We start from the raw sequence: 26438 nt of genomic DNA, 5'->3' as shown, positions 1-26438 counted from the left end.
TATATAATTTTTAAAATTTATGCAATTTTAAAAAATTATGAGAGATATTTTTAAAAATCTAGAACTGGGACACTAGTGTCCCTTTTTTCAAAAAGTACACTGATATCCTTCAAATTTGTATTTCGCATGTCATTTGTGTTAACAACAAGATACTAGCCAAACATAATATATGTGCCTTCGCGTCTCTGTTCCGGTGTCTCTATCTCTTAACCAAACGCTACCTTGAAAAATTGTAGATGACAAGACACAAATGATTACTCTCACAAATAATATTTGAGACTTTACACGAAACTACAGCTAAACGGGTTATGTAGTACATTGTTTGATACAATGTTTTGAAGATTTGTTATTGACAACCACCTAGACATAGGCTACTTCATTCACCATATATATCTTCTTGTAAATTCATATGATATCTCTTTTTGCACATTGTTGGATCCAGTGTTTTGAAAATTCGTTATTGACAACCACCTAAACATAGGCTGCTTCATTCACCATATATGTCTTGTAAAATTCATATGATATCTCTTTTTGCCTCAACCTATTCCTAAACTTTGAGTAAAATTACATTCTTTTCTAAGAATTTTTTCCTATCATAACACTAATTTTATTATTATGTCACTTACTTCTTATTCAAATTAAGTTATAAGAAGTAATACAAATTTATTGTATATTTATTATTATTTTTAGATAAAATGGAAATATTAGCAATGTTTTTTTTGAAAAACTTAATTAATCATGTAAAATATGTTGAATAATATATTAAAAAAAGTTGAATAACAAAGAATAGTGTTGGATGCTAATGAAAATAAAATACACTAAAAGCCTATTAGATTTACGCTCTTAACGGAAGTTTGCAATTTTCTTCAAAGCAAAAATTATTAGTTGTAATCCAAACTCCTTATAATGAGTTACACATAGTAAACCAAATTGGTCCTAAGAGATTGAGGACATGGAAAAGAGACTAAAAATGTAGTGAGGCAACACCACAGCAAGAAGAGCCTTGGCTAGAAGAGTTCGAGGTAATTGAGAGAAGCCTATATTTTATAAATTTATTATATTTAGGGACTACTTGATAATAAAAAATATTATTATTATTTGAAGTTTTTTTGTACCTTTTATTTTAATTTTTTAAGTCTTAATTTTGAAATATCATTTTTATATTATTTTAATCTCAAATCTTAACTACGTATATTTTAAAATTAATTTTTTTTCAGTTTTTTAAATTCATTTTATTTACATTTTTATTTTTACATATTTTATTTTTTATTGCACCATTAATTATATTTTTAATTTTTTTTCTCTTTCTCTTCTACCACCTTCAAAGTATAGTTTCAGGGAGGGAAAAAATGAGGAAAGGGTTTAATTAAGAATAAAAAATTGGGGATAGGGTTCATCAATGAAGAGAAGTACACAAGAAAAATGGAGAACGTACTGATGCACACTCACTTCGTGCTGGTGTTGAACTCCAATTGCAGAGAAAGTAAAAGTAGGAACAGTGTTTTCCGGAAACCCTTTGCGAAATTCCGATCCCTCACCACTCAAATTTGCTATGCCTCTTTCCACCCTTTACCGTCACTCACTCACACAGTTTCAGACTCAAAGCATAAAACTCTTCTGGTTGAGAATTACCATCTTCATGAAAGTCTCAGAACCTTACTTGCAAAGCTTGAGGAGGAAGATTCATGCCCTCTGCACATACTCACCCAAGATGGAGATTGGTCCAAAGACCATTTCTGGGCCGTTGTCAAGTTCCTTAAAAATGCTTCCAGGTTTACCCAAATTCTTCAGGTTCGTAGCCTTGTGGCTAAGTTTAATTTTTGTGACCAATTTGATTACTTTGCCTAATTAGGTCTTAGTTGTGTTGGTGTTGGAATTGGCTGCTTTTGATTCTGTATTATGGCACTTTTTTTCTTAGCTTTTCTTCCTTTGTGGTTTTTGAGTTCTCACTCTCTTTGCACCTTGCAATTGAATTAATAGGTTTTTGATGTGTGGAAGAACATTGAGAAATCGAGGATTAGTGAGTTTAACTATAACAAGATCATAAGCTTGTTATGTGAAGAAGGAATGATGGAAAATGCGTTATCTGCACTGAAAGAGATGAAAATTCAAGGTCTCAAGCCTTCTTTGGACACTTACAATCCAATAATTCATGGATTATCCATAGAAGGTAAGTTCAGCGATGCCTTACATTATTTTGATGAAATGAAAGAATCTGGTTTAGAACCGGGGACTGAAACCTATGATGGTTTGATTCGGGCCTATGGTAAATTTCAAATGTACGATGAGATTGTTAAGTGTGTGAAAAATATGGAATTGGATGGATGCTCTCCTGATCATATCACTTATAATATACTTATTCAAGAGTATTCGCGTGCTGGGCTACTCCCGAGAATAGAAAAGCTTTATCAAAGAATGCTTTCAAAACGAATGCATTTGCAGTCTTCTACTTTAGTTGCAATGCTAGAAGCTTATACCACATTTGAGATGGTAGAAAAGATGGAAAAATTTTATAGAAAACTTTTGAACTCAAAAACACGTTTAAAGGATGATTTGATTAGAAAATTGGCTGAAGTTTATATCAAGAACTACATGTATTCTAGATTGGAGGACCTAGGACTAGATTTATGTTCGGCATTTGGTGAGAGCAACCTTGTATGGTGTCTCCGTCTCCTTTCTTATGCGTGTCTTTTGAGTAAAAAAGGTATGGATATAATTGTTCGAGAAATGCAACATGCCAAAGCTAATTGGAATGTTACTTTTACAAATATTATCATGCTGGCTTATGTAAAGATGAGAGATTTCAAGCATTTGAGGATTTTGCTCTCTCAATTGCCAATCTATCAGGTGAAGCCTGATATAATCACTATTGGAATCCTATTTGATGCAAATAGAATTGGTTTTGATGGTAGTGGAGCTTTGGAAACATGGAGAAGAATGGGCTATCTGTACAGAGTAGTAGAAATGAAAACAGATTCTCTGGTCCTTACTACATTTGGGAAAGGTCATTTTCTTAAAAGCTGTGAAGAAGTGTACTCTTCTCTTCACCCTGAGGATAGAGAAAAGAAAACATGGACTTATTATGATCTCATTGCTTTGTTGTCAAAACATACTGGTAGTGTCGACTGTATGAAACCAAGATAGTTAATCCAATCCATCTTTGCTTTTACGAAAGAGGAAATAATTGTTTAAAATTGTGACGTCTCTCTTTCCATTGTTAAGTTGCGATGATGAAAAAAAATATTAAAAAACTATTTTGGTAGAATGAAACAATTTTGCAATTTTGAAATAGAGACTTTTTATTTTAGTTTTTTGCAAACGTGTTAGAAATTATGGCTAATGCAGATGCATCATTCTCTTTAGGAGTTCCTAGATTAGGGGGAAATGTCTAATCACAGGAATTGCAGGAATGTGCAAAAATTGTGATGTGTTTTCCTTAAATGTGTGTTTCTCTTCGTCAGACTCTTTAAAAGAGTTTATGACTTTCATAATATCTTTTTAAGTTTATTTCATTATTTTGTTATAACTTATTGAATAAGTTCTTTTCAATTTATGGCGATAAATTTTATAATTAAATTTGTGTTTGGATATAGTGTTTAATTAGTATTTGTTTAATAAACTCTTTTAGAAAGTAGAGGTTGTCTTGTAATATCATATGATCTTTTGACTCGACGGGAATTTATTCTGCAATTGTTTCTGCTAGTTTTTACCTTCTGTAAATTCTTCGAATTTAGAGCTTTATTGTGGAAGAACGATTATCTTTTTTATGCATGCTATGAGTGTGGACATTTGGTGCATTACTTTCAAAATTAATTGTTATCTGGATACTTGCAATGAAGGTGCTATTTCTGTCGAGTGGTCGATGGCTATGGCATTTAAATTTTTTAGCGATGGATCATGGGTCATCACTGTATTTTCACTCGTGCAAATTTCTGATTTGCCTCTTTGGCAGGCCTCTTTACCTGCCTCAAATAATACCTCTTCTCTGTAAGACTACTCAAATTGTAAAACTTGCTTGTTGAATAAATTTTTAAAAATATTAAATTTCATCGATCTAAATAATTGAATTTTTTTTATTAAGTTTATAAAATTGAATATAATTTAAAAATAATTATTTTAAATCATAAATAAATATTAATTATAAATTTCTGCGTTTATAAATGTTTAATTCATTTAGATTTTACTATTATTAATTATTAAGATAAATATAATCCAATTAGTTTGTTAAATGTGTTTTATTAAAAGGTATTAATTAGAGTAAATAAATTCTTTCTCATATATGGCGAAAGTACAAAAAAATTTGATTTTAACCACATAATTATAAAAATTTATAATTAAGTTTACTTAAACTTAATCTTGAGTATTTATCATGATTGAAACGATGCATTTAGTTGTTTTATAAATTATACAGAATCGATTTTTTAGTTTATCGACGAATTCCAGACGTGCTTACCATTATTGTATGGCCAGATCCAAGCGTCCAATGGATTAAATGAACACTAAAGCTACCTACAGCTATCATCTACAGTCAAGGTACTAAAAAACAGCTCTATTTCTTCTAAGAGCTTCTTACTGCCCCTATGAAAATCCCAGGAAACCGAACCAACGCATGTCTCCGATGACATTAAATCAATGAGATACTGACAAATGTCTCCCAAATCATATGATGCGGGGAGGACCTTCTTTATCGGCTCATTTGGGAGCTCCTCATGAGCGTTGTTAGTGTACATGCGCTTTCTGCATTCCTGTAAATATAAGAAATGGCATAACTATCTCTTTTTCTGTTCTATCGTATCACATCCTCCAGTCATGTTTGTGATTTTTTCATTTCTCCCTTCCTACCTCTTTCTTCACTCCCAAGGTATATACACACCAGGAAATGTGAAAAAATTATTGCTCTAATTAAATGTGTTCGCATACCGCATACCAACATGTTTCTCATTTTTTCTTTTGCTGAATCACCATATGTCAGTATCAATGGACCTTATAGATTAGATAGCATGGAAGATTTTTTGTATATGCTTAACAAATATAAAGAAAAAAAGTATGTATAATGCAAACTTGGATAAGGCATAAAGTAAATAAGGAAACGTAAAGGAAGAAAAAAGGAGGGAGTTACCTGGAGCATTTGATTTATAGTTGCAATTTGCTCGGCATTTAAGAAGTCAGATTTCAGTAGTTCTCGAAATAAAATCAAAATCTCCAAGCTCACATTACTAGAAGCAAGGTTCTCCAATATGCCAGATATGCATGTATTATTAAACACGGATCTCATCCACTGAGGGATTTTACGCAGTTTCAACAACGCAATTGCTATAAGTACTCCAGGCTCTTGACTGTTCAAAAACGACTGTGATGCAACAGCAGGACCTGCCAAAGATACTGTCATTTCCTCTATAATCAATCTACACCAGCTACTCTCCCCTAATAGTTTTGTTTCCTTTGCCAGCTTTCCCCATCCCATAAGCATTGACAGACAGACAGCACAATTTGTTGCCACTCTCGGGTCATTATAGAAAAGCAACCCCTCCAATATACTCCTTATGGACATTAAGTACCCAACAGTACATTTCAACTCTTCATGTTTACTGTTTATTTGATCTGATATTCTGTGAAACAACTCTAACAGGCTATAAGAAGCAGCAATCTTTATCACAGGAGAACCAAAATGCATAAGTCTGCACAAGTCATGGCAACGGATGCCAATATAGGCTAGCGGCTCAGATGGATTCGTTGAACCAAGGTAATTCTGCCAATCCACAAACCCTGGAAGGATAGTATACAAGCTAGAACCGAAAAATCAGGATTGAGAACTTTGTAAAATATTTAGAATAAAGCGTGAGGGGTGTAAAATGTAATATTTTGAAGTTGGTAACAACAATTAATTTGGCAGAAGGTAAAGTGTACTTTTAGTTTTATACTATTGATGCGAACCGGCTTACCTTTTAATGGCGAAGTAATGAAGCAGAAGAACAAACATTAAAGTTTCTCCAGTGCTTGTTCCCTCGTCATGGTCAACCAAAGCAGGTCCCTTCGAAGAAGCTGCACAGACTACAGTGTTCACCATAGAGATTATACAAGTATTAAAAAGAATGGCTTTTGAAGTCTCTTCAAGTGCTTTATTGGTGGAAAGATGCAAAATTAAGGAAAGAATGCCAATAACAAAGAGACTTTCATGACTAATGATTTCAGCCCCTTTGGATGAAATTGAATACTCCATCATCTGCAAAAGTGGTAATGTGATGTTAGAACAATCATTTACCAAATCATTAAGTTTCCTAGTAAGTTGAGGGGTTAGCTATAGAATTTTTGTAGCATCAGATCACAGCATTTGCTTTCTACCTCGTCTCTAATCATGTTCTGCTGTCATCTACTTCTATTTGATTCTTGTATTTTATGTTGTACCAATTTGTTTCTAATATTTATAATGTTACAATTCATGCTTTGAACACGAGCATTGCATTTCATACATCAGCTACGTGTAGCCAATATAGACTACGGCTCTGCTTTGCCTAAATTCTTGATCATCACTAACATCCTTCAGGATATTCAAATTTGAAAATTGGGCAAAATGACAACCACGTTAACAGAACTCCATAATGTGCTATATCATCATATCGGGTACAGATTACGCACGGAGGGGTGGGGATATGATAACCCAGGAGTAAAAGTGGAACAATTAAAATCCAGGGACTATGTCGAAAGGTCGAGTAAATTGGATAGACAAAAATAGCTAGCCAAATAAAAATAGAGGCCACCTGCGACTCTAAAAGGAAAATGGTACCCATAAATGAGGGTTTCTAATCATTGAATTTATATAATTTCCAACCACTTTATATGCTAAGTTAACATTTTAGTTTTTGAAAACGGAGTGCAATGTGCATAAATAGAAGTAAAATTACTCACACCTTCATGGTTACTGCAACCCAACTCTGATCACCAGACAGTGTTTCAGGATGTACTGAACTCAAAGTGTTAAAAATCAAAATCAAGATGGACATGTAAGTTGTGGTCGAAAAGGTATTATTTAAATAACACCAAGTCCTGATTGTTGTTGCTATTCCATGCGAAGATAATTGATCAGAAGCTACTGGACAGACGTGAATCATAATTGCCATGAGATTTAGGACAGAAATTAAGTCATGTTCATGTTCCTGGCTTTCTTCCTCAAATAGCTGTGCTAATAAGCATACAAAGAGTCTAGCTCCATAATTATCTTCAGTGGATACTAACTCTGCAAGTGTCCGTACATTTATAGTTTGAATATTTTCACCAGCAATTATGTCAACTCCTTCTAAGGTATAGCTTCTGCAGAATTTCAAAATATGAAGGCACAATGATTTGATTATAATCTCTTGTTGGAACAACCACTTCAATGCTACCGTATGGATTCTTGCCGACAGTAAATGCCATTTATCATTGTTTATGAGCTGGAATATTATATCCTCAGCTTCTCGACTGTAATGAATTTGGTAGTTCATATTGCCAATACCCCTTAACAAACTGTAGAGATTCACTAGTCGCGTAACTGTCAAATTATCTGTGGTCCAATTATGAAAATCACTCCTATTAAGAAGAATAAATTGTTCGAGCGAAGCTAAAATCAAGTTCACATCTGCAAGTCTGGCATGAAAGTAAGAGAACTGTTAGGGAAAATAGATGTGACGAATTGTCAATCAGGGGAATAGGAGAACAAAGATTTGACAGTTCAAGTACCTTTCATCATACAGTGAACTGGTGTACATAATGAGCAAAACAGCCGATTGACAAGAATGCAAATATGAACTGTTAGTACTCCTTTGCCCAAGCAAAAAGAGCAAATCGATGGGATCAGGAGGCAGGTGTATAGCAGCCTCTCTAATTGGTTGTCCAGAATCATTTCCCAGGAGAGAATCCACAACTGAACTGAGCAACAAATATATTCTATTTTTCATCCTATCTCCTGCAAACAAACCCAGACATTCAAACGAAAATCTGAACCAACAGGTTGAAGTCAGTGTCTCTGCAAATTCCTTGGCACAAATACTAGAGTCCAGAAGCACAATCGAATGAAAGGTTTCCAGCAAACCCAGGACAATTTCCTCTTCCATCTCATTGATGCCCGTCAGAAGCCAAGGCAGTAATTGGTTTCTGCATATGTCTAGAATGCAGCTTCTAAGATCCAGTTTACTAGAGTTAATGGGGTTTCCATCGTGACTGTATGCGTATGCCTCTTTAAGTAGGTACAAGCATTGCATAATTTGGTTGATATTTCTTTCAGAAACATAGAGACAAGCTAAAATGGCATGTTTCACTGCTTCCTCAATCGATTTTGACAGATCTAAAGTCTCATTACAAGATGGAGATCTTATAAGAGCCACAAAGACACAACAAGCCATTATAAATGTCTCGGGAATCATACCCATGTCCCCATCGGAATGCTTCCTAAGCATTCTTATCAAAACAAGGACTAGTTCCTCCAGTTGAGAAGTTGATATAGCTCCAGGGCACTCAGAAATGCATTCAAAAATGAGCTTCAGTGTCTCGCATTGGACAGGGTGAAAAGGAACTTCAGCCACATAACGTAATGCTGGAATCAGAGTTGAAATTCCAACAACGAGCCTTAGTTTAAACGTTTCCTCTGCAGTTGATAAAAGACCTAGCACCTGAAGGCACATCTTGACTGCTGGATCCTTATATTCTGTTCATTAATAGAATAATTAGCAAGCCACCTTGGTAAATTAGATTAAGAATAGAGCGAATTTGATCCAGATAACCAACTATTAATTTCATTCCATCAGCAAATGAGTTCAAATGAGGGCAAATATTTTCGTTTTATACAGTGGAAATTTATGAGGCATTAAATTAGGCAAAGTATTCAGCACAACTAAATCAATATCTTTTTTATCTAGGCAAAAAACAGCCATGTTTGTCAATTTCTATACGAAGTTCTCACCTGACAATCTTAATATTTCAAATAAATAATCCGCAATATTTTCTTCCACCAAGACTCGAATCTGATAGGCTGAGGTTCCCAGTGAAGATAAATAATGAAAGAGTAAATCTAGAGTTCCAATTTGAACTTGATTGTCAGACGAAAGCAATGGACCTTTGATGGCTTCAGCAAACAGATTTACCAGAGATATGCCCTTGGTTCCATCTTCGGTTTCTTTATTGTTAACTCCTCCATAGGAAGACATGTTACTAGTATCATATGCACATTCTTCCCTAAGCATATGTCTTCGAGCCAGCATAGTCAAAAGTGCTAAACAAGAAGAATGGAAACTCAGTCAAAAGGGGACAAGAATGAAAATTATATTGCAAACTATGACATCTTACTAATACTGAAGCCTATTTTGTAAACTATGGCCAGGAACTAGCAGGAAATCAACCTTCCCGTTGAAATTCATGACATAAAATGGTCATCAGATGTGATGCAGAAATGGCACTGTTTCTTTGTCTTCATATTGTCATCATGTAACCGCACCTGTGCCTCCTAATAGTACTAAAAAGTCTATTGTTTACACCATCTTTGTTCATATCAATGAGTAGTCCAGTACCCATGAGACAAATATCAACCCTTTTTTGGAGATATCCCCCTACTGTCAATCTCCTATGTCCAAAATAGGCTTCACAAACATAAAAGTTAAAACAAACAAGACACCAAAAGCGATTTTTCAAGTTCTCTTTTCAAGGAACAAAAAATGTTGAGAAATTGATAACAGACCAATACAGTTCAAGCGAACATCATCATTTTGAGTCTTCATGAAAACATCTAGCAACAGGTACAAGAGCTTTGGACAAAAGGGAATCAGCATATCACTTCCATCTCCCTCTGCAGTAGTACTCCGAAGAACAGATAGTTTGTAAAGGACAAAAAGAACCTCTCCACGAATCTCCTCACTGCACCGATGAAGTTCAGAACTCACAATGTGCGCAATAAATTTGAAAATCCAACACTACTATACCTCGGCAATTGAAGGCCCGTAACAAGAACGGAAATGAGCCTACACATATCTTTGACGTGTGCATGGAGATCATCAACCTTCTCATAATTCAGCAGAGCCCCTAGACAGTGAAGCTGTAAACTCAGAAGCATCAGATTAAAAAAAAAAATGTCCATAAAATTTTCCATTCACTTTATAGCAACATTTTAATTTCACTCGTACAATTGTAAAATTTCCCGCAGATTTCAGGTTCAGTTTATTACCAATCTAAAACATATCGAAGAGATCATAAAACGAAGAAATAAAAATCACCATATGCAACTGAGGGGAACTCCAACCGAGAACACCAGAAGAGACGCGATCTGAAACCCTAGCTACGAATTCACAACGAACAGAAGGATCGGCGGAAGCAGAGAGAACGAGGATGAGATGGTTGAGTTGATCGGCGATAGATTGGTCGTGGAAAGAGGAGAGAGCAGTGACGAGAGGGGAAACGAGGAAGTGAGGGTGGATAGTGAGGATAGAGTGAAGAAAAGAAGGGATAGAAAAGGATCGAGAGAGCTGAGAGAGAGCATAGGAGACATGAATGGTTGGAGAGTGAGGGTTGGAGAGAAGGTTGGAGAAGCAAACGAGACATATCGAACCACCTTCGTCTGTTTGAAGGTTCAGAGAAGATCGATGGCCTTCCCCGCATGAATGTGAATCGGAGAAGAAGCCATCGTCGTCGTTCTCCAAATCGTACATTCTCTTTTCGCAGTGACTGCAACTGCTTTTTGTTTTCGCGCCAAATTGATTTTTAATTCTGCTGGTAGTTACGCTCGTTCTATTCGCCTCAAGTTTAGAGTTTAGAATTTAAAACTACTAATATTAATTAAAAAAATTCAAATTTTAAATAATTACCATGACAAGAAATAAATTATTTCATAATTCTTATTTTAGAATCAATATTTATTTATCAATTTATTTAATACATACAATATTGTATAAGATAAAAAGTTATATATGATAAATTTTTATTAAAAATATAAGAATTAATATAATTTAATGTATTAATAATATTAAATATTATATTTTTAATACAAATTTACTATATATAACTTTTTATTATACATAATATTTCATAGGTTAGAAAAATCATTGATGTATATTATATAAGGAGAGATCGTAAGAATTAAAATATATTCTGCCTCTCTAGCTCCATTTGAAAGGGGATGAATTTATAATGTATTTAAGATTTCTTGTATTCCAAGTTTATTATTTACACGGGTGAAAATTACACATTTCTTTGCCCCCAAGCTAGAGTGACCTGTAATTGACTGTGTTCGTTGATTACTAGTCTTGGGATGCACAAAGTGCTATAATCTCGTTAAAGAAAGTGCTTTAATAACTGTAAACTTAAAAAAGAAAAAAATTGCAAGATTTTATTTGAAACTTATTTCAAATTTATTAGAAAATATTTTAAGATATTGAAAAGATTTTCTTATATTTGTGATATATCTTTAAGGTGAAGATTTATCTTATCAACATAATCGGGTTATTTTTTGTTATTTCCATTACTATTTGAATTTAAAACTCCAACATGCATTATTAAGATCCACTATAAAACCTAGTTAGGGTGATACACAAGTTTCACTTTTAAAACTCTTCCAACCTTATTGTTTGCTTCGTCCTTTGTTTCCACATTATTTCTTGCTGTACAAAACTTATATATCCTCTCTTTTTCGACACTAGCTCATAGTTATAGCCATGTCTCTAAACGAAATATTTGATATCTTTTTTTATTTACCAGTAAAAGCGATATATAGGTTCAAATCTGTTGCCCAGTCATTCTCCAATCTTCCAGAGGAACCCTATTTTGTGATGCAACACACTCGAAACTCGATGGAAAAGAATGATACGTGCTTCTTCCTTCAGCTGGACGAGTCCAATAAGGATGTTAGCTTGTACCCATTACCTGGAAAGTAACCATCCTGTGGTGTGCCTAACGAGGTTCTGAGATTCTTGTCAAATTCAGAAACAAGAATCTTAGATTCCAAAAATGGCTTGATACTTTGTTTCACAAGCAGCACCATGTTACCGGTTCAAATCTTCATCTGTAACCCAGCAACGAAGTCTTGGTTACCTATTCCTTACCCCAAGCAAATTAAAAGGTACCCTTATGCTGACGATGTAATCATGTTATTAGCATACTATCATGGCCCAGATGACTACATGGTATTGAATTTTCAAAGACCTTATCCTCCGTCATCCTTGTATTATACCTGTGAGTATTACAAGCCTAATGAAGGGTCGTGGAAGAAGATGGAAAGAAGGTTTTTTACTGGTGGAAGGGAGATAAAATTTAACATGCTAGTGTATGACAATGGAATCATCCACTTAATGTCAAATCAATTTCCTGTCAGGCAAAGAAATAGCCATCTATATGCTCCCTGTATTGTGTCCTGCAACCTTGAGAATGACACCACAACAACGCTAAAGTTGCCAAGAGGTGCCAAAAAGAGTCGTATTGACTTCTTTTTTTCTGAAGTGGGCATTTTCAAATGGGGTAAGGTATCAAGTTCAGCTGAATCCTCCATTTGTTTTGTAAGACTGAGAAAATCTGTTTTTACTATATGGGCTTTGACTGATTATGAATCAAGTAGGTGGAAGAGAATTCTCAAGATAAGAATAAAAGGGATGGGTTTGAGGGAGAAAGATCCTGTAGTAACCGGTTTTGCGGTTGTTAATGGTGATCTTTTGATTTTTTCGACTGAAAGAGGACTCTATAGTTATGGTTTGACCGAAGAAAATTACATGGTGTTGGAAAAAATATGTGAACATAGATGTGGTTCTTCTATAGTATGCTTTACTCCCTACAAAGATACTCTTCATCCGTGTGGACCTGAGGGTGCATCTTTACTATGTTAAGCTTGTTACACTATTATCGGTATCGCTGTGCCACGATATCAGTCTAGTTAAATTGTATGTATGCGCACAACGGAAACGATAAACCAATATTATAGAACAAACTCAGATTCATTCTCTTATTTCTTTTGTTTATTTTTTGTTTTCTTTCTTCTGATCCCATCAAACATATTCTTTATTTCTGCTCTTGGCTTTTTTCTTATTTTTCTTTTTTAATTTTATTTCAATAAAAACTGTGTTTATAACTTTATATTTTCATTATTATTAACTAAGACCATAATTTAGTAGAAATGTTCACAATAATGGTTGCAGACTCCTTCATCTGCTTAAATAATAATGCGATTTTAATGATTTTAAGAATGAGTTGAGAAACATTTAAAAATGATAAAATATTAAAACACTAAATGTAAAAAAGTAAAGCTAATAAAACTAAAATAGTGTTTAATTCAATTTATTTAAACTTATTTTTTCCTTAAAAAGGAGAAACTAGACCATCACAAGTATACATTATCTTAGCATATGCAATTTGATCTAAAGATACTTTTTCAAAAATAAATTACGTTTTGAATAAAAGAACAAATAAGAGTTCCCCCTTATTCTCGCAACCAATTGGCAATTTTACTTCTGGGAGACTAATTGAATATAAAAATGTGACGAAAAGAAAATAGACTGAGGAATGGCTAGCCAGGAACGTCCTCACAGAGGTTAGTGCACCTGCATTCAGTAAGTTTATTATGTGTCTTGAGTGCTAATTAAAAGATGATTAATTTTTATTAAAAAAATATATTTAAATACGTTGACAATGACGAGGGAATATCTTGTATTTTATAATAAAAATTTCATTTTTAATGCTTTATCCAGTACTCAGTACTAGTTAACATTTTCTTCTAAATAAACAACTCTTTTTTTCACTTTTCACAAAGGCTCGGAAGTTGGAACGAAAACAGGAATCCGAAAGTATTCATTTCACCAAAGCTGTCCTATATGCTTCCTTCACAATATACAATACAAAACAGTATAAAAAGAGAATGACTGATATAAACTCCAACATGACAAAATGACATCCGTTACTTTGCAACCTGGGAGCATTTAAAACTAAAACAACTATATAAATTAATCCATATGAGGAACCCAAAAATTAAAATCTGGGCGAAAACAAATGGGAAAAAATGAGTCAAAAATATCCCCTCAATTGCAATGCTGTCTGCTGTGGCAGAGGGAGAACTCGGTTTTCTATTCTTTCTTTCCGCAAATACCCAAACTCAACATACTTTTGACCCTTTATTTTCTCCAATACACAAAATTCGACCAGAACCCTAAAGAATCATGTTTCAGGTCTTCCTTCCTTATTCTTCAATTCACGCAGGCTCCAACCTTCTCTTTGTTAAGAATAAAGGAAAGAAAGGAAAACTACCGAGTGCAACAGCATAATGCAGGACACATATCATTGGTGAATTCCCCATACCAAAGTTCAGAACCCAGAAACTGTCAATCTTTACTATTATCTGCCCTCAAGATTGGACAGCCAGCCTTTGCAGATGCTCAAAGAAAACTTGAAGGCTCACATCATCAGTAAAGATTACATCTGAACCAGCAGCCATCTCATGCGCATTATTATATGTTGCTGAGGGATTCAGTTTTGCTAATAAAAATCTAGCCTGTTAAACATCAATGAAACCTCTGTAAGTTTCACAGCAAGATAAATCTAAACTTATGGGATCAACAAAAGGAAACAAATATGACTGCTCGTATGTAGTTGAGGGGCAGGAAATACTCCACGTGAGTATCACTCATGATATGAATAAATTTCAGGAAAGAAACTGCAAAAGTTAATAAGTCAAATAACCAACTTGTCTTGGTAAACAATACTGACCTGGGAACCATGTTGGTCACACACTACCAATCTAGGAACAGGGAATCGTTCTCTAATTATCATTTGGGCATCGTCATGTGGTGCTCGTAATAGTTGTGCAAATGCCTGTGCCATATATTAGTTATTAGCAGAGTGAGAAAAGAAATAATGATAAAAATGGTTTTGATTAACTTCCACAAAACAACAATAGAAAGTAATTAATGATCCGAACTAGAAGACTATATTTAAAATCTAAGATCAATTTGAGAGCAGAAATTTGCAGGTAACAACAGTTCTTTGTCAGGGCATGACAAAGCACAAACCTGGTGTTCAGGTTGGTTCTGGTATCCCAAGTTGCGCCACTGAGCTATTGTCATCCCGTGAAAAATAACCACACTAAAATATGCATCTAACAACAAAATCCGGTCTGCAGCAATGGAAGCCACATCTAACAATGCTGGTGCAGGAAGTGAATTAAATGAATAAGATATCAGTGATGGCTGAATCATGACAGCAGCATTACTAATATTTTCCCTGTTTAACAACATGCGGAAGTATGCAGTCTCGTCTGGACTGTTGTTAAAAACCTGCCAAATGCAATACATGTCACAACTCACATGCCACAAAGTTAAATATTGTTTGAAATGCTGGACAGGAAGAAAATTAATATAAAGGGTACCTGTACAAACTGTGAGCGTCTCAGATTGAACATAAACTGAGGGAAAAGTGAAAATGATGGGTTTAATGTAAAAGATGATGGATCATCCTTGCGGTAGTCACCAAACTTAGAACAAAGGCGAATGAGGAACCGATCCAACCAACGCGTGGCATCAAATGTTTCCTGATCAAACAAGAATTGATGCTCAGCAAGGAATTTGTTTATAAAAATTTTGCTTAAAAGAAATGTTGCCACAGGTAATATATGTCAGATACCAGGATTTGATGTTTGATTAAAAAAATGTTATTTATAGCGGGTTATATACTTATATGCAAACAATTAAACGAGTAAATATCATCACAACCAACAATGTCAAGCTGTTCTCCCAGTTTCATGTTTTCTTGAAACAATCACATTTTTGAATGAAGATATAATTTTCAACAGCTTGAGTAAATAAATCCAAGGGTGATAAAATTTATTTTAGGAATAGCAAAGAGAAATACTTTGAGTAACACAACTTGTGGCATACCTCAGTCTCCATTTTCAGAGAAGCATATCTAGCCATTACCACAGCAGCAGTTTCTTGGTCAAATCCTTGAATCAATTCCTGAAGAGCAAATAATATAACTAACTAAAAATCCTGTAATTTATCAGTGTAAATGTAGGGACTAAACTATTAGTCTTTCAGTTTATTTCATAGAAATACACAATAACATGCATAAATGTAAATGCATTCAAATAGATACCAGTACCTTACATAACTTGATAATCAGACTAGGCAAGAAAAAGAGTAAAAAGGAAAAACATTCAAGCTTCTTAACATGATAATGGTAGGAGTTCCAACTATTTCTTTGACAATAAATAAACAGGCATCCACAACCATGAATAAAAAAAAAATGCTGCAACTACCTCAGAGCTCACAGAACTATCTACCCATCTTCTAGTTACTGTTGTAACCCGAAGCACTGATTGACCATCTGGGCCCTGGTAACTGCAATAAGGAAACATGACCCTATTCAATGCCCCGTGCAGAAGGGGAAAGAGGTACAAAAGATATATATATATATATATATATATATATAAGATCATATTAAGTGAAATTTTCCAGAAATAACCTTGTACGGAACTGTAGGTACAATTGTGGGTTGACAGCACCTGGGGTGTTTGAACGATCGCTTGATGAAAGATCAAACATTACAGTCAAGCATGTACTCTTGTCAAGGCCACACATCTTCCATGCTGTAGTGTTTCCCTCACCTATAACAGTATCAGCAACAGAAGGGCCTTTCTGCAGTATGTGATTGTAACCATCAAAATCCAGAAATATCCCGTATTGATTCAGTCTTAGTACAGTTCACCCAACATAAACTCCAATTCCAGTGTCAATAAGCAACATGAAATTAAGCGTTTCAGACAAACAAAAATCCAACCTTTTCCAATGATGTGCAAGGTCCAACTATTCCCTGAATTTTGATTTCCTTTGAGCAATTTATCTCCAGGGTTCCACTGAAACATAAATAAAGTTGGCAGTGAGCACATCTGATAACAGATAAGGAAAAGATGTCTAGAGAGAGAATAAGAGATAAAGGAAGAGAGAATTGAAAATGTATTCATAAAAAGAAAATATCAGTCAAACATTTGAAGTTGAGAGAATTCTCACTTGAAACAAAGACCTAGAGATTGCTCCCCATCCTCAAAAACACGCTTAAAAGAGTCCTTGAAGACTGAATGGCCAAAACTTTCAGACAGGACAACAAGGCCACCAGTTCTTTCAACCACAACTTTCATTTCTGCAACTCCAACCTTTTTGCATAAAGCACCCATGAATCAGCACAAGACAAACAGTGAGCATAGATCCTAATTGATTTTAAATGCAAAGTTCAGACAACTTTCACAACTCTACTTCCATGCATGTCCACTGCATAAAATAAACAAAAACTTTCTTGCATGCCCGCAATAAACTCAATCATAAAAAATTCAAGATTGAAATTTGAAATACCACTGGCCTCTTTCTCAAGCAGATAAAATAGTTGACAATCATAATGCCATAACATTATCACCCAGATAGACGTAACATAAGTTACACATTTATAAACCACATTGAAATATAGCTGACAAGTCTTGTAGCCAAATGTTGCCAGTTTTAGGGAAACAAATGCAATTCAGCAGATCAACTCGAATAAGCAAGAAAAATTTTCTCTTCAGGGAAGGTGATTAATGGATAACATGCTTCTAGTTATGGTAAGGTAAAATATATGGCATTTTGCAAAATTAAATTAGGACAAAAAACATAAGAAATGATCCATTAAATCCTCTGCTAGTATTGTTAAGGGCCTGTTTGTTTGGGCTTATTTTTAGGAGGGAAAAACTCTATTTAATGGGGAAAAAAAACTCTTAAAATTTTCCAATATTTGGATAAGCTATTTTTAAAAAGATTAAAAATTTGGTGCTTTTCAAAGATATCCAAGCCACACTTTAAAAAAAAAAAAAAAAAAAAAAAAAGCTTAAAAAGTATGAATATGAACTGTCAAATATCATGGCAGAAATGCAAGGTTAGATGCCCTCCAATGTGGAATTCAGAAAAATTGAGCTGCATGGTAATTTTACACTTGATGATCAGAATTCACATTAGGTGCTTCAAAGTCTCACTTTCTGAAACCAATCAGCACTATGATTGATACATGCATTCTTAATTCAACAATCAAGTGAAAGAATTATTAACGCATGAGAAAATCAGTATGCTGGCACAAACCTGATCAAGTGCTGATGCAAAAATATCTAAAACGTGACCCTGGCTAACCAGCTGTTTTGCAAGACCCTCATAAAATTTGACTGCTTTCTTGAAGTATGGTGCTGCATCTTTATCAAGATCTTTATGAGAACGCACAGGGTCAGATAGATCTTTTGACACAATCTGCAACGAAATTTGAAATCAAAATCTTTGGCATCAGAAACAGACTACATATACAAAAACAAGCACAGCATTGACTACAGCTACCTTCCACTACAATCTTTTGTACCTCAAATTCTAAATTAAGACATAATCACGTACAGATGACAGCTGCCCTTATTTTATTCTCTCTCCAAAATGTCAATGACACAGAAGTAATAGAATCTTATGAATATCCTAATCCTAATAAGTAATAATGAGAGGATGCCAATCTCTTTTAAAATTACCAACAGAAGCTGCTCAAAATCTCTGAACACCCCCATTTCTAGGGTTGTTGATGCAATTTATGTTGTCACTACCGACTCCACTTGTACAGTCGTACACAAGCAACGAAACACAAATATTTAAACTTCACACACAATACTCTGATTTCAAGTGTAGAGTCAAAATCTCCCAACACATTCCTAAACAACTGAGCATTCCAATGGCCACATTCCTAACGAAAAAGTTTGATGGATGACAAACATCCCATTCCTATTTCCTAACCCGAACTAATCTCGTGACTTGCATTATTCAATTGAAGAAAACAGCATCAAATTATACAGAAAGACGATTTACCGCGCCGGGTCCTTCCGTGCATGGGCCCCCAACCAAAGCAATGATCCTAGCGCCAGTCCCAGGATTACAAGCACTCAGCAACCCCGCAGCAACACTCAAGGCAACTCCGGTGCAGCGAGCAGGGCGGCGACCAGGTGGAACTGGCCATTGATCGGTTTGCAATTCATCTAACAGCTGGAAAAAGGCACCACAATTAACGAGTCAACACATCAAGCATTGATAGTTTTTTGGCATTGTCAGTAATAAACAATGGATTACACAATGGGTACCGCGTTGAGGGTGTATTCACAATCAGAAGCAGGCAACAAGAAGCGCGTGATGCCAGAATAGGGAAATCCACCACCAACACCACCAGGAGCACCCTTATGAGGTCTCCTCCCAGAGGTAGCAAGACCAAGCTGGTCCAAAACCTGATCCTTGGGAATTTCCTTAGAACCACGGAAGACATAAACCTTAGACATATCGGAGAACCCCAATTCATGAACCTGAACCTGCGTACCATAGGAAACGAAACCAACGAGAGCGTTATCAGGCAAAAGACCAATAGCCTGACGAAGCGCAGATTTGAGAAACTGGATCTCTTCCTCGATGAGAGAAGTATCGAGAAGGAAGAGAAAAACCGGCGAAGGATGAAGAGAATTGGAGAGAGGGAGATTGTATTCGACGGTGGTGTATTGCGGGTAGAGTTCGCCGGGAAGATTGGTTTCGGAGATGGCGTTGTAGTGAGGGGGAAAATGGTTGCGTTGGTAGCAGAAAGGACAGATCCAGATCTTGGCGTTGAAGTCGACGCGCGAGAAAGGGTTGAGTGCGGAGGAGCATGTTTTGCATCGGAGAGGCGCGTAGGGAAGGCGTGGGATGTCCGGGTGAGGACGGATCACGGCGAGGGTGGCGGCGAGTGGGATCACGCACTTGCTGGCTTCCACTTTGCTGCGAGGCCACACGTTCCACGTCATGCGGACTCCGTCAACTCCCTCGGGATCGGTGCTCGCCATCTCCGACATCCCCTTTCGATCAGATAAGTCTCTCTCTCTCTCACACTTGTAATTGAATTCCGAGGGAAATGATTCACTCCACCGCTACCTCACCAATTCAAAGTTTTTCTTCTCAACAAACGCTTTTTCTATACTCCAAACTCAAACACAACGCATTAGGGCTTTGTTTGTTGTGTTGTAGTGCTATGCATTCGTTATTTCATTGCTGTTCAATTATTTTATTCTCTTAACTTTAACATCAAACATATATTTCTTTTACCTTTAAGTTAAAATTAATATTTCAATTTAATTCTTTTAACATTTTTTATTTTAATTCTCTAGCATTTTTATTTTATGTTAATCATCAAGTTGGATAAGATTACTAGGATTAAAAAAATTTAGTTTACTTATTTAACTTTGTTCTAATAATTAAATATAAAATAAAATAAAAATTAAAAGCCTATTTTCAAAATATAAAATTTAAAAATTAATAAATTAAAATACTAAAAACAAACTACAAAATTTGAAAAGTATTTAAAACTAAAGTTCAAAAATTGTATCTAGAATAAGAAAGAAATATTTAAACAGAAATATCAAATAAGCTAAGTTATTAATTACCGAATTAACTTTGCCAACAAAGTAACATACGTGCACATAATAAATAAAGTTAATCACTTCTAAAAAATTTGGTTATAAAATTATTCTATAATAATTTTTTAATTTAACAAAATAAAGACTCCAAAAATTATTTTAAGTGTACATGATTTACTAATTATTTGTTTTAATTTGTAAAAAAGAAAGCTTGCAACAAAATATAATAAATTATTAATTTTATTTTTCTCTTGTTTATAATTTATTTACACGATTATGTAAAGAACATAAATGCACTTTCCAAGGATTTTTTTTCAATTTCTGGTACCAACATTATTTCCTTGTTCAATTGAAATTTGATAAAAATACTTATCATTCTCTCGAGTAAAAGCATAAAACTTTTAATAAAAGTATTAAATACTTACGGGATTTTATTATTACCTTAACAATATGAGAAACGTTAAGAGGCATACAAATATTAATGTTAGACACTATTTAACAGTTATATGGAAAATATTTAAAAAAATTTACGAATACTAAATCAAATACAAAATTTTAGGGTCCAAAACTAAATAAAATGAATCTATGTTTTAAGGACTTAAATACCCTAAAATATATTAAATGAAAAAATGGTAGGTTCTGTTTTCTCAAGTCAAGGCAATGAAATGAGGGGCCAGCCATTGAATCGACGAAGGTACATTCAACAGTTGGTTGTTTTAATTTTATTTAACTTTCATAGAGGGGCTAGTAACTGCTACGCAAAGCATAATTGAACACAAAGAATGGGTACATTGTACTTGTGATCATGCTACTTCAAATTTTATTTATAAAAATTAATATTAATATTTGTTAGTTTTAAATATAATTTTTTATGCATTAATTATTAATTTTTTATACTTTTATTTATTGTAAAACTTGTGTTAATGAAATACTCACCCTTTATTCATAGAAGTATATTCATTTATTTAATATATAATACACTAATTTGAGCATTCAATATTATAAAATATTTTCAAAATAAAACATACATTTATAATATATAATTAATTTTTTATCAATATTAATGAATTAAGTTTTTTTTCCTTATAAATGTGAATATTTACTAAATTCAAACTAGATGATTTGGATCTACATTTGTGATGAGATGGTAACTTAAAAAGGCTTTGAAATTGGGCCAGCCAAATGGTACCCGTAAATTGATCCCTGTTATCAAACGTGAAGATCGGATAAAAATATTTTGAAGGAAGAAGTGAGAGAATACTAAAGGATGCAAAGTTTTACGAAAGCATATTAGCTTAAGTAAACAAACTAAAACCATAAAAAACTGCAGTAAGTTGTCACTAATTATGAAATCATTTAATTTTGCCATCAGAATACTAAAGTTCGTGACAAAATCACTTGGTTGTTCCAAACCATTTTTCCCTTATTGGCCATGATGGCAAATTACCTACACAGAAATCAATTACAACTTAGCCAATGATCATTGATGACACACCAATGAAAACCATGCATCTCAAATTCTGACATTCTAAAAATGAGGATGTCTATTTCTATTACAGTGTATGGAACAAAATGATCAAATGGAGGCACCATGCCACAATATTTCAATACTACTCATACAGCTACATTCCTGATTTTAAGATTAAATAGCTGTTGTTGAATGGGATATCCCAGCACATGATTAAGCAAAACAAAATAAAGCAAGCGACAAAGTCAAGACTGGGAACCAAAAGAGATCATACATCAGTTACTGCTTCATTTTCTGAGTCACCACAACCATCCATAACTTCTAAGTTACAATGTTACCTCACAAATTTGATGACCAAACATACTATTTCTGCACACAAAACTGTTTTCCAAGTCAAAGGTCAAGTTAGCTTCTCCTATTCACAGATAAGATGGATAATTTGCTTGACTGTCCATTTGGAACATCATCATCAGAATCTAATTCCCACCAAGAACCTTTGTCGTCCTTATGGGCATCATCAGCTTCACCACAGATATCATCCATATTACCATCTTCAAATGATTCGGCAATGGTATCTTCCAGATTCAATTTCTTCTTATCAACATCTGGATTGTAACTCCACTCTAACCTTTTCAAGATATCACGATCCTTCCAGTTTTTCACAACTGAAACAGCCTCCTTTTTAGCCTTCCCCATCAGAATTTCCTCCCAAGAAAAGGCAGCATCAGCAGTCCTTTTCAAGACACCATCATCAGTATCACCAATGACGACAGTCTTCAAACATCTTAGCCTTGCTTCCTTTATCACATCAACAAAATCAGAATCATCAGATACAAGTACCACACACTCAACCCTCCTATGATCCATGATATCCACCATGTGACTTTTCAATGCAAGATCTGCAGCTTGTGGCTTATCCAACACAGTTTGAACCCAAAACCCTGCCCGTTTTAGCTCATCTGCCAAACCATAACCAACTTTGGGAGTCAGAACAGCACTTGCAGCCTTCTTATACTTCTCCATTTTCATAGAATACTTAGCCACCAACTTCACCCTCCTGCTCCCCCTAGCTGACTCTATTCGGTTCATCCTTTTCACATGCTCACGCTCATGCAGTTGCTTGAAATGGTTAACAAGCTTTTCATTAGTATAAAATTTCCTCCCACAAACACGACAAAGATAAGGTTCATTTGGCTTGATAACACCCTTATTCTCTAAACGATTCAACAGTTGCCTCTCTTTTCTCCTCTCTCTAACAACTTGAGGAACATGGCTAAAAGTGTGGCTATTTGCATAAGCCACCGTATACCTAACAACCCCAAAGGAAGATGCAGCTACTCTAAGCTTATTGGCAACTTCATAGGGTGGGATTGAGTTGGGTGGTTTATTGTCCAAGTCCCAGAAAAGCCCCACCCTATTTGGCTTCTCGTTTGGTATCAATTTGGGGTTTTTACCCCAATCTTCTGATGCAAAATGACAATGTCTCGAGGCACCATAAGTTAGCCCGCTAGTGGATTCCAGTGTGATGAAGAAGATGCTGCGAAATTTGAGAATTGAAACCATATGCAATGGGCTCTATTCTTCCATCAATCAAATTATTAAGAGAAACGGCTGAATCCAATAAAGATTGATTGAAGGAGAAACAGAGGAGTGGGTGAAGATTGTAGAAAACCCATTTTCCCAGACAGTAAAAAGATTGGAAATTGGATTTGATTTGAAGGTACAAATGTAGAATTTAGTAGCAACGATAAGGTACCTTGACCCATCCTCCTAGGCTTTCTTCTTTGATCTGTAGCAGAGAGAACAGGGTACAATGGTAAAATTATGAACATGTGGGCTTGACGCTTGTAGACAGAAATCAGGCCAGCCCAATAATATATTAGGCTATTCCACCCAGGCCTCATAGTATCACATTATATTTGGACAAAAAGAGAAGTATTACACCATAGGTCCATCTTCTTTATCTATCCTAGAAGAATTAAAAATATAATCTTTCTGTATTAATCCTTAAACCATAAATTTTAGAATTTTTACATCTTATTTAGATTAACTGTTGTGATTCTGATATTAATTTTTTTAATTAAATTATTAATTTTATTATCTATCAATATAAAATTAAGAATTATTTTAGATGTAAAATAAGATACTAATTTAAAATATTAAAACTAATTTAATATAGTTTTAAGCTTATTTATTTTAAAAAAATTCTTGAGAATTTTTGAATTTATGATAAACTAATCATTTTTTTAACAAGTCATGCTTATAATTGGCTTGCTAGGACACGGGAGTTAACATAAATCTTTGTGAGAAAATCAGTAGTTCTGTTGTCCATCATTTGTGTAATGAAAACCATAAAAAAACATCTTATATATGAAGAGATTTTATATACGATTAAAAAAGTTAAAAATGATGAAGATGTTGATAATTTCTATCGATTGTTGGTTATGTAGTGTTACTTAATTTTTGAAATTGTACTGTCCATTGTCCATCCTTAGGCAGACTTCTTAATTCTCTTTTGAAATATCTAGATGATTTTAATCATCTGAACAATTTTAACTTTAGTAAAATTGTTCATTACAAATTTATCTTTTTGCCTTTTTTTAAACTTTTTTAATATATTTTTTACATTAAAAAGTAATTATTTAATCAATAATTGTTTTTATAATTTTAAATTATTTTTTAAAATATTAATTAATAAAAAATATAATTTCTTACAAAAGTAATTTGTAAAAAAAAATTCGTATAAAAATTCCCCAGTCACAATTCTAGCGGTGGTGGTTGATGAGTGATTCACTTTAACGTGAATATATCTCCAACAGAATTCAAGCTTGGAGAAACACATAACTCTCTAACGTATGCAATATCAAACGTTGTTTTCTTTCATTTAAGAAAATGTTTTTTATTCATATAAATATATATAATAAATACAAGCTAAAAAGTGTTTATAAAGTAACAATTGTTTGATATTTAAATAATAAAATAAAATAAAAATGTTTATTTAAAGAAACTTACGTCCCAACTCCCAATTCACAAAAACCCACAGTTTTGGCTTCTAAACACAAGATCCCTTGGTCAATTAATAGGCACAAAGTGTTAGTAAGTTTCATTTGATGCCATCACACATTCACACCATGAAAATGAAAATTCTGAGCAGTTTATTCCAATGGACTGAAGAGGCAGGGGTAGCTAGCAGTACAAGTTGAAGCATAGACACTCATGCATGCATGAACACTCCAAACGTGGCAGTCTCAGAAAAATGGTTGTAGCTTATGTGTCAGCCTCTCACAAAAACACCAAAATAGCGATTACACATAATGGTTCATGCATGGACCACGGCACCAAATAAGCCATATGTAGCAGTAATTAAGCATATTTTGCCCCTGCCACTAGCTCTATACCCCATGTTTGGCACCACAACCCAATGCGATAGCAAACTCCATGATTCATTTGCATTATATGGATAACTCCAATACCTCATCACTCATCAAATACGCTGCACGCAGTTTCCCTTTACGTGTCCAAACCAAACATATCTTAGAGTATATTATACTCTATTTTCTCTTCACTGCATTATCTTCTAATTAAAGAAGCAATATTGTTAGAGCTAAGTAATTACTCACTCAGTGATATATTTAGACCTATCTAAAAAAATGCATTAATAAAAAAAAATCATACTTTTATATATTTTAAGAAGTGTTTTTCGTCTTTTAATAAAATAAATGACTTAAAACTTATCTTGATAAAATATTAAATCTATAGTATAAACTAATTAAATAAGGCTTAAATGAGCCTTAATTTTCCTCCTCAACTTCGTCGGCATGCACTATATATATCTCGTTTGAGACTTTTCATCTTCGTTCCTCGTTACTACTATTTCTACTTCAAACAAAGCTTAATAACTGGCATTGTGATTTGACTGTGATAATGGGTGTGACTTTGACGATTCTGGTGAGCTTGCTCTCTGTCCTCTCTTCAGCATGGTGTGCGAGAATGGTTGGAGGGAAGACAGAGATTGTTGACGTGAGAACAAACAAGGAGGTGCAGGAGCTTGGGAGATTCGCTGTGGAGGAGTACAACCGTGGTTTGGAACAGTGGGAGAACAACGACGGTGGATTGTTGAAGTTCGCAGAGGTGGTGGAAGCGCAGCAACAAGTGGTGTCAGGGATGAAGTACTATATGAAGATCGTTGCCACTCAAAATGGGGTTCAAATAATGTTCTCTTCTGTGGTTGTAGTGAAGCCATGGCTTCATTCCAAGCAGCTTCTCCAGTTTGAACCTTCAGCAGCAGCTTCAAGTTAAGAAGGGTTTAGTTGGAGCTAATCAATAATAACCATTAAGGTTTTGGCGGTATTGTAATTGCAAGTGAGCTTTTAATTATGCTCTAATATATATATATGTACCAAAGAAAGTAATGAATAACTATATGCTCAAGTTTTGCTCTAAATGTCTTCTTAGTATGGTTTCCCTGTGGAAGTGGCTGGAATTTTTTATGGGTTCACTTGTTTTTTGGAAACATCGTATCATTTATAGTTTATGGCCTCCGACATATTTTGTGAAATA

At 34.4% G+C, this 26438-nt stretch overlaps 6 protein-coding genes across 9 annotated transcripts; 3 read left to right on the top strand and 3 right to left on the bottom strand.

The window, feature by feature from the left end:
* The first annotated feature begins 1357 nt into the window (after positions 1-1357).
* Positions 1358-3880, top strand: LOC113850406 (pentatricopeptide repeat-containing protein At4g14190, chloroplastic). The gene is made up of 2 exons (XM_027480943.1): positions 1358-1791; positions 1981-3880. The coding sequence occupies exons 1-2, from the start codon at positions 1423-1425 to the stop codon at positions 3142-3144; spliced, it is 1533 nt and encodes a 510-aa protein (XP_027336744.1). The 5' UTR covers positions 1358-1422; the 3' UTR covers positions 3145-3880.
* Positions 3881-4505: 625 nt separating this feature from the next.
* Positions 4506-10670, bottom strand: LOC113851322 (protein PRD1). Its single transcript, XM_027481786.1, has 9 exons — positions 10239-10670; positions 9948-10060; positions 9707-9882; positions 8936-9244; positions 7717-8680; positions 6909-7623; positions 5943-6223; positions 5120-5786; positions 4506-4745 (listed from the first exon to the last, which is right to left on the bottom strand). The coding sequence occupies exons 1-9, from the start codon at positions 10668-10670 to the stop codon at positions 4506-4508; spliced, it is 3897 nt and encodes a 1298-aa protein (XP_027337587.1).
* A 1326-nt stretch (positions 10671-11996) lies between these two features.
* Positions 11997-12833, top strand: LOC113851321. Its single transcript, XM_027481785.1, has one exon. The coding sequence runs from the start codon at positions 11997-11999 to the stop codon at positions 12831-12833; it is 837 nt and encodes a 278-aa protein (XP_027337586.1).
* Positions 12834-13721: 888 nt separating this feature from the next.
* LOC113848859 (protein transport protein SEC23-like) lies at positions 13722-20032 on the bottom strand. Of its 4 annotated transcripts, none has more exons than XM_027478225.1 (12): positions 19118-20032; positions 18849-19022; positions 18093-18254; positions 17001-17143; positions 16771-16846; positions 16456-16628; positions 16250-16331; positions 15870-15947; positions 15362-15523; positions 15006-15269; positions 14704-14808; positions 13722-14488 (listed from the first exon to the last, which is right to left on the bottom strand). In XM_027478225.1, the coding sequence occupies exons 1-12, from the start codon at positions 19847-19849 to the stop codon at positions 14342-14344; spliced, it is 2298 nt and encodes a 765-aa protein (XP_027334026.1). In that variant the 5' UTR covers positions 19850-20032; the 3' UTR covers positions 13722-14341. The 4 variants fall into 4 exon arrangements, with proteins under 4 accessions (XP_027334026.1, XP_027334025.1, XP_027334027.1 ...); XM_027478224.1 differs by having other exon boundaries at positions 13767-14488; positions 15362-15575; positions 15856-15947; positions 19118-20019; XM_027478226.1 differs by having other exon boundaries at positions 13767-14488; positions 15870-15971; positions 16274-16331; positions 19118-20019.
* Positions 20033-21501: 1469 nt separating this feature from the next.
* Positions 21502-23721, bottom strand: LOC113850486. The gene has a single exon (XM_027481048.1). The coding sequence runs from the start codon at positions 23439-23441 to the stop codon at positions 22284-22286; it is 1158 nt and encodes a 385-aa protein (XP_027336849.1). The 5' UTR covers positions 23442-23721; the 3' UTR covers positions 21502-22283.
* Positions 23722-25802: 2081 nt separating this feature from the next.
* Positions 25803-26177, top strand: LOC113851320 (cysteine proteinase inhibitor 2). Its single transcript, XM_027481784.1, has one exon. It carries the CDS (start codon positions 25803-25805, stop codon positions 26175-26177), a length of 375 nt encoding a protein of 124 aa, XP_027337585.1.
* Positions 26178-26438: the final 261 nt, after the last annotated feature.

The sequence above is a fragment of the Abrus precatorius genome, unplaced genomic scaffold (assembly GCF_003935025.1).
Source record: "Abrus precatorius isolate BTA unplaced genomic scaffold, Abrus_2018 Scaffold9, whole genome shotgun sequence".
Classification (NCBI taxonomy): Eukaryota; Viridiplantae; Streptophyta; class Magnoliopsida; order Fabales; family Fabaceae; genus Abrus; species Abrus precatorius.
The sequence above is the reverse complement of the archived record's forward strand: the minus strand, read 5'-3'. Positions and strand labels throughout refer to the sequence as shown.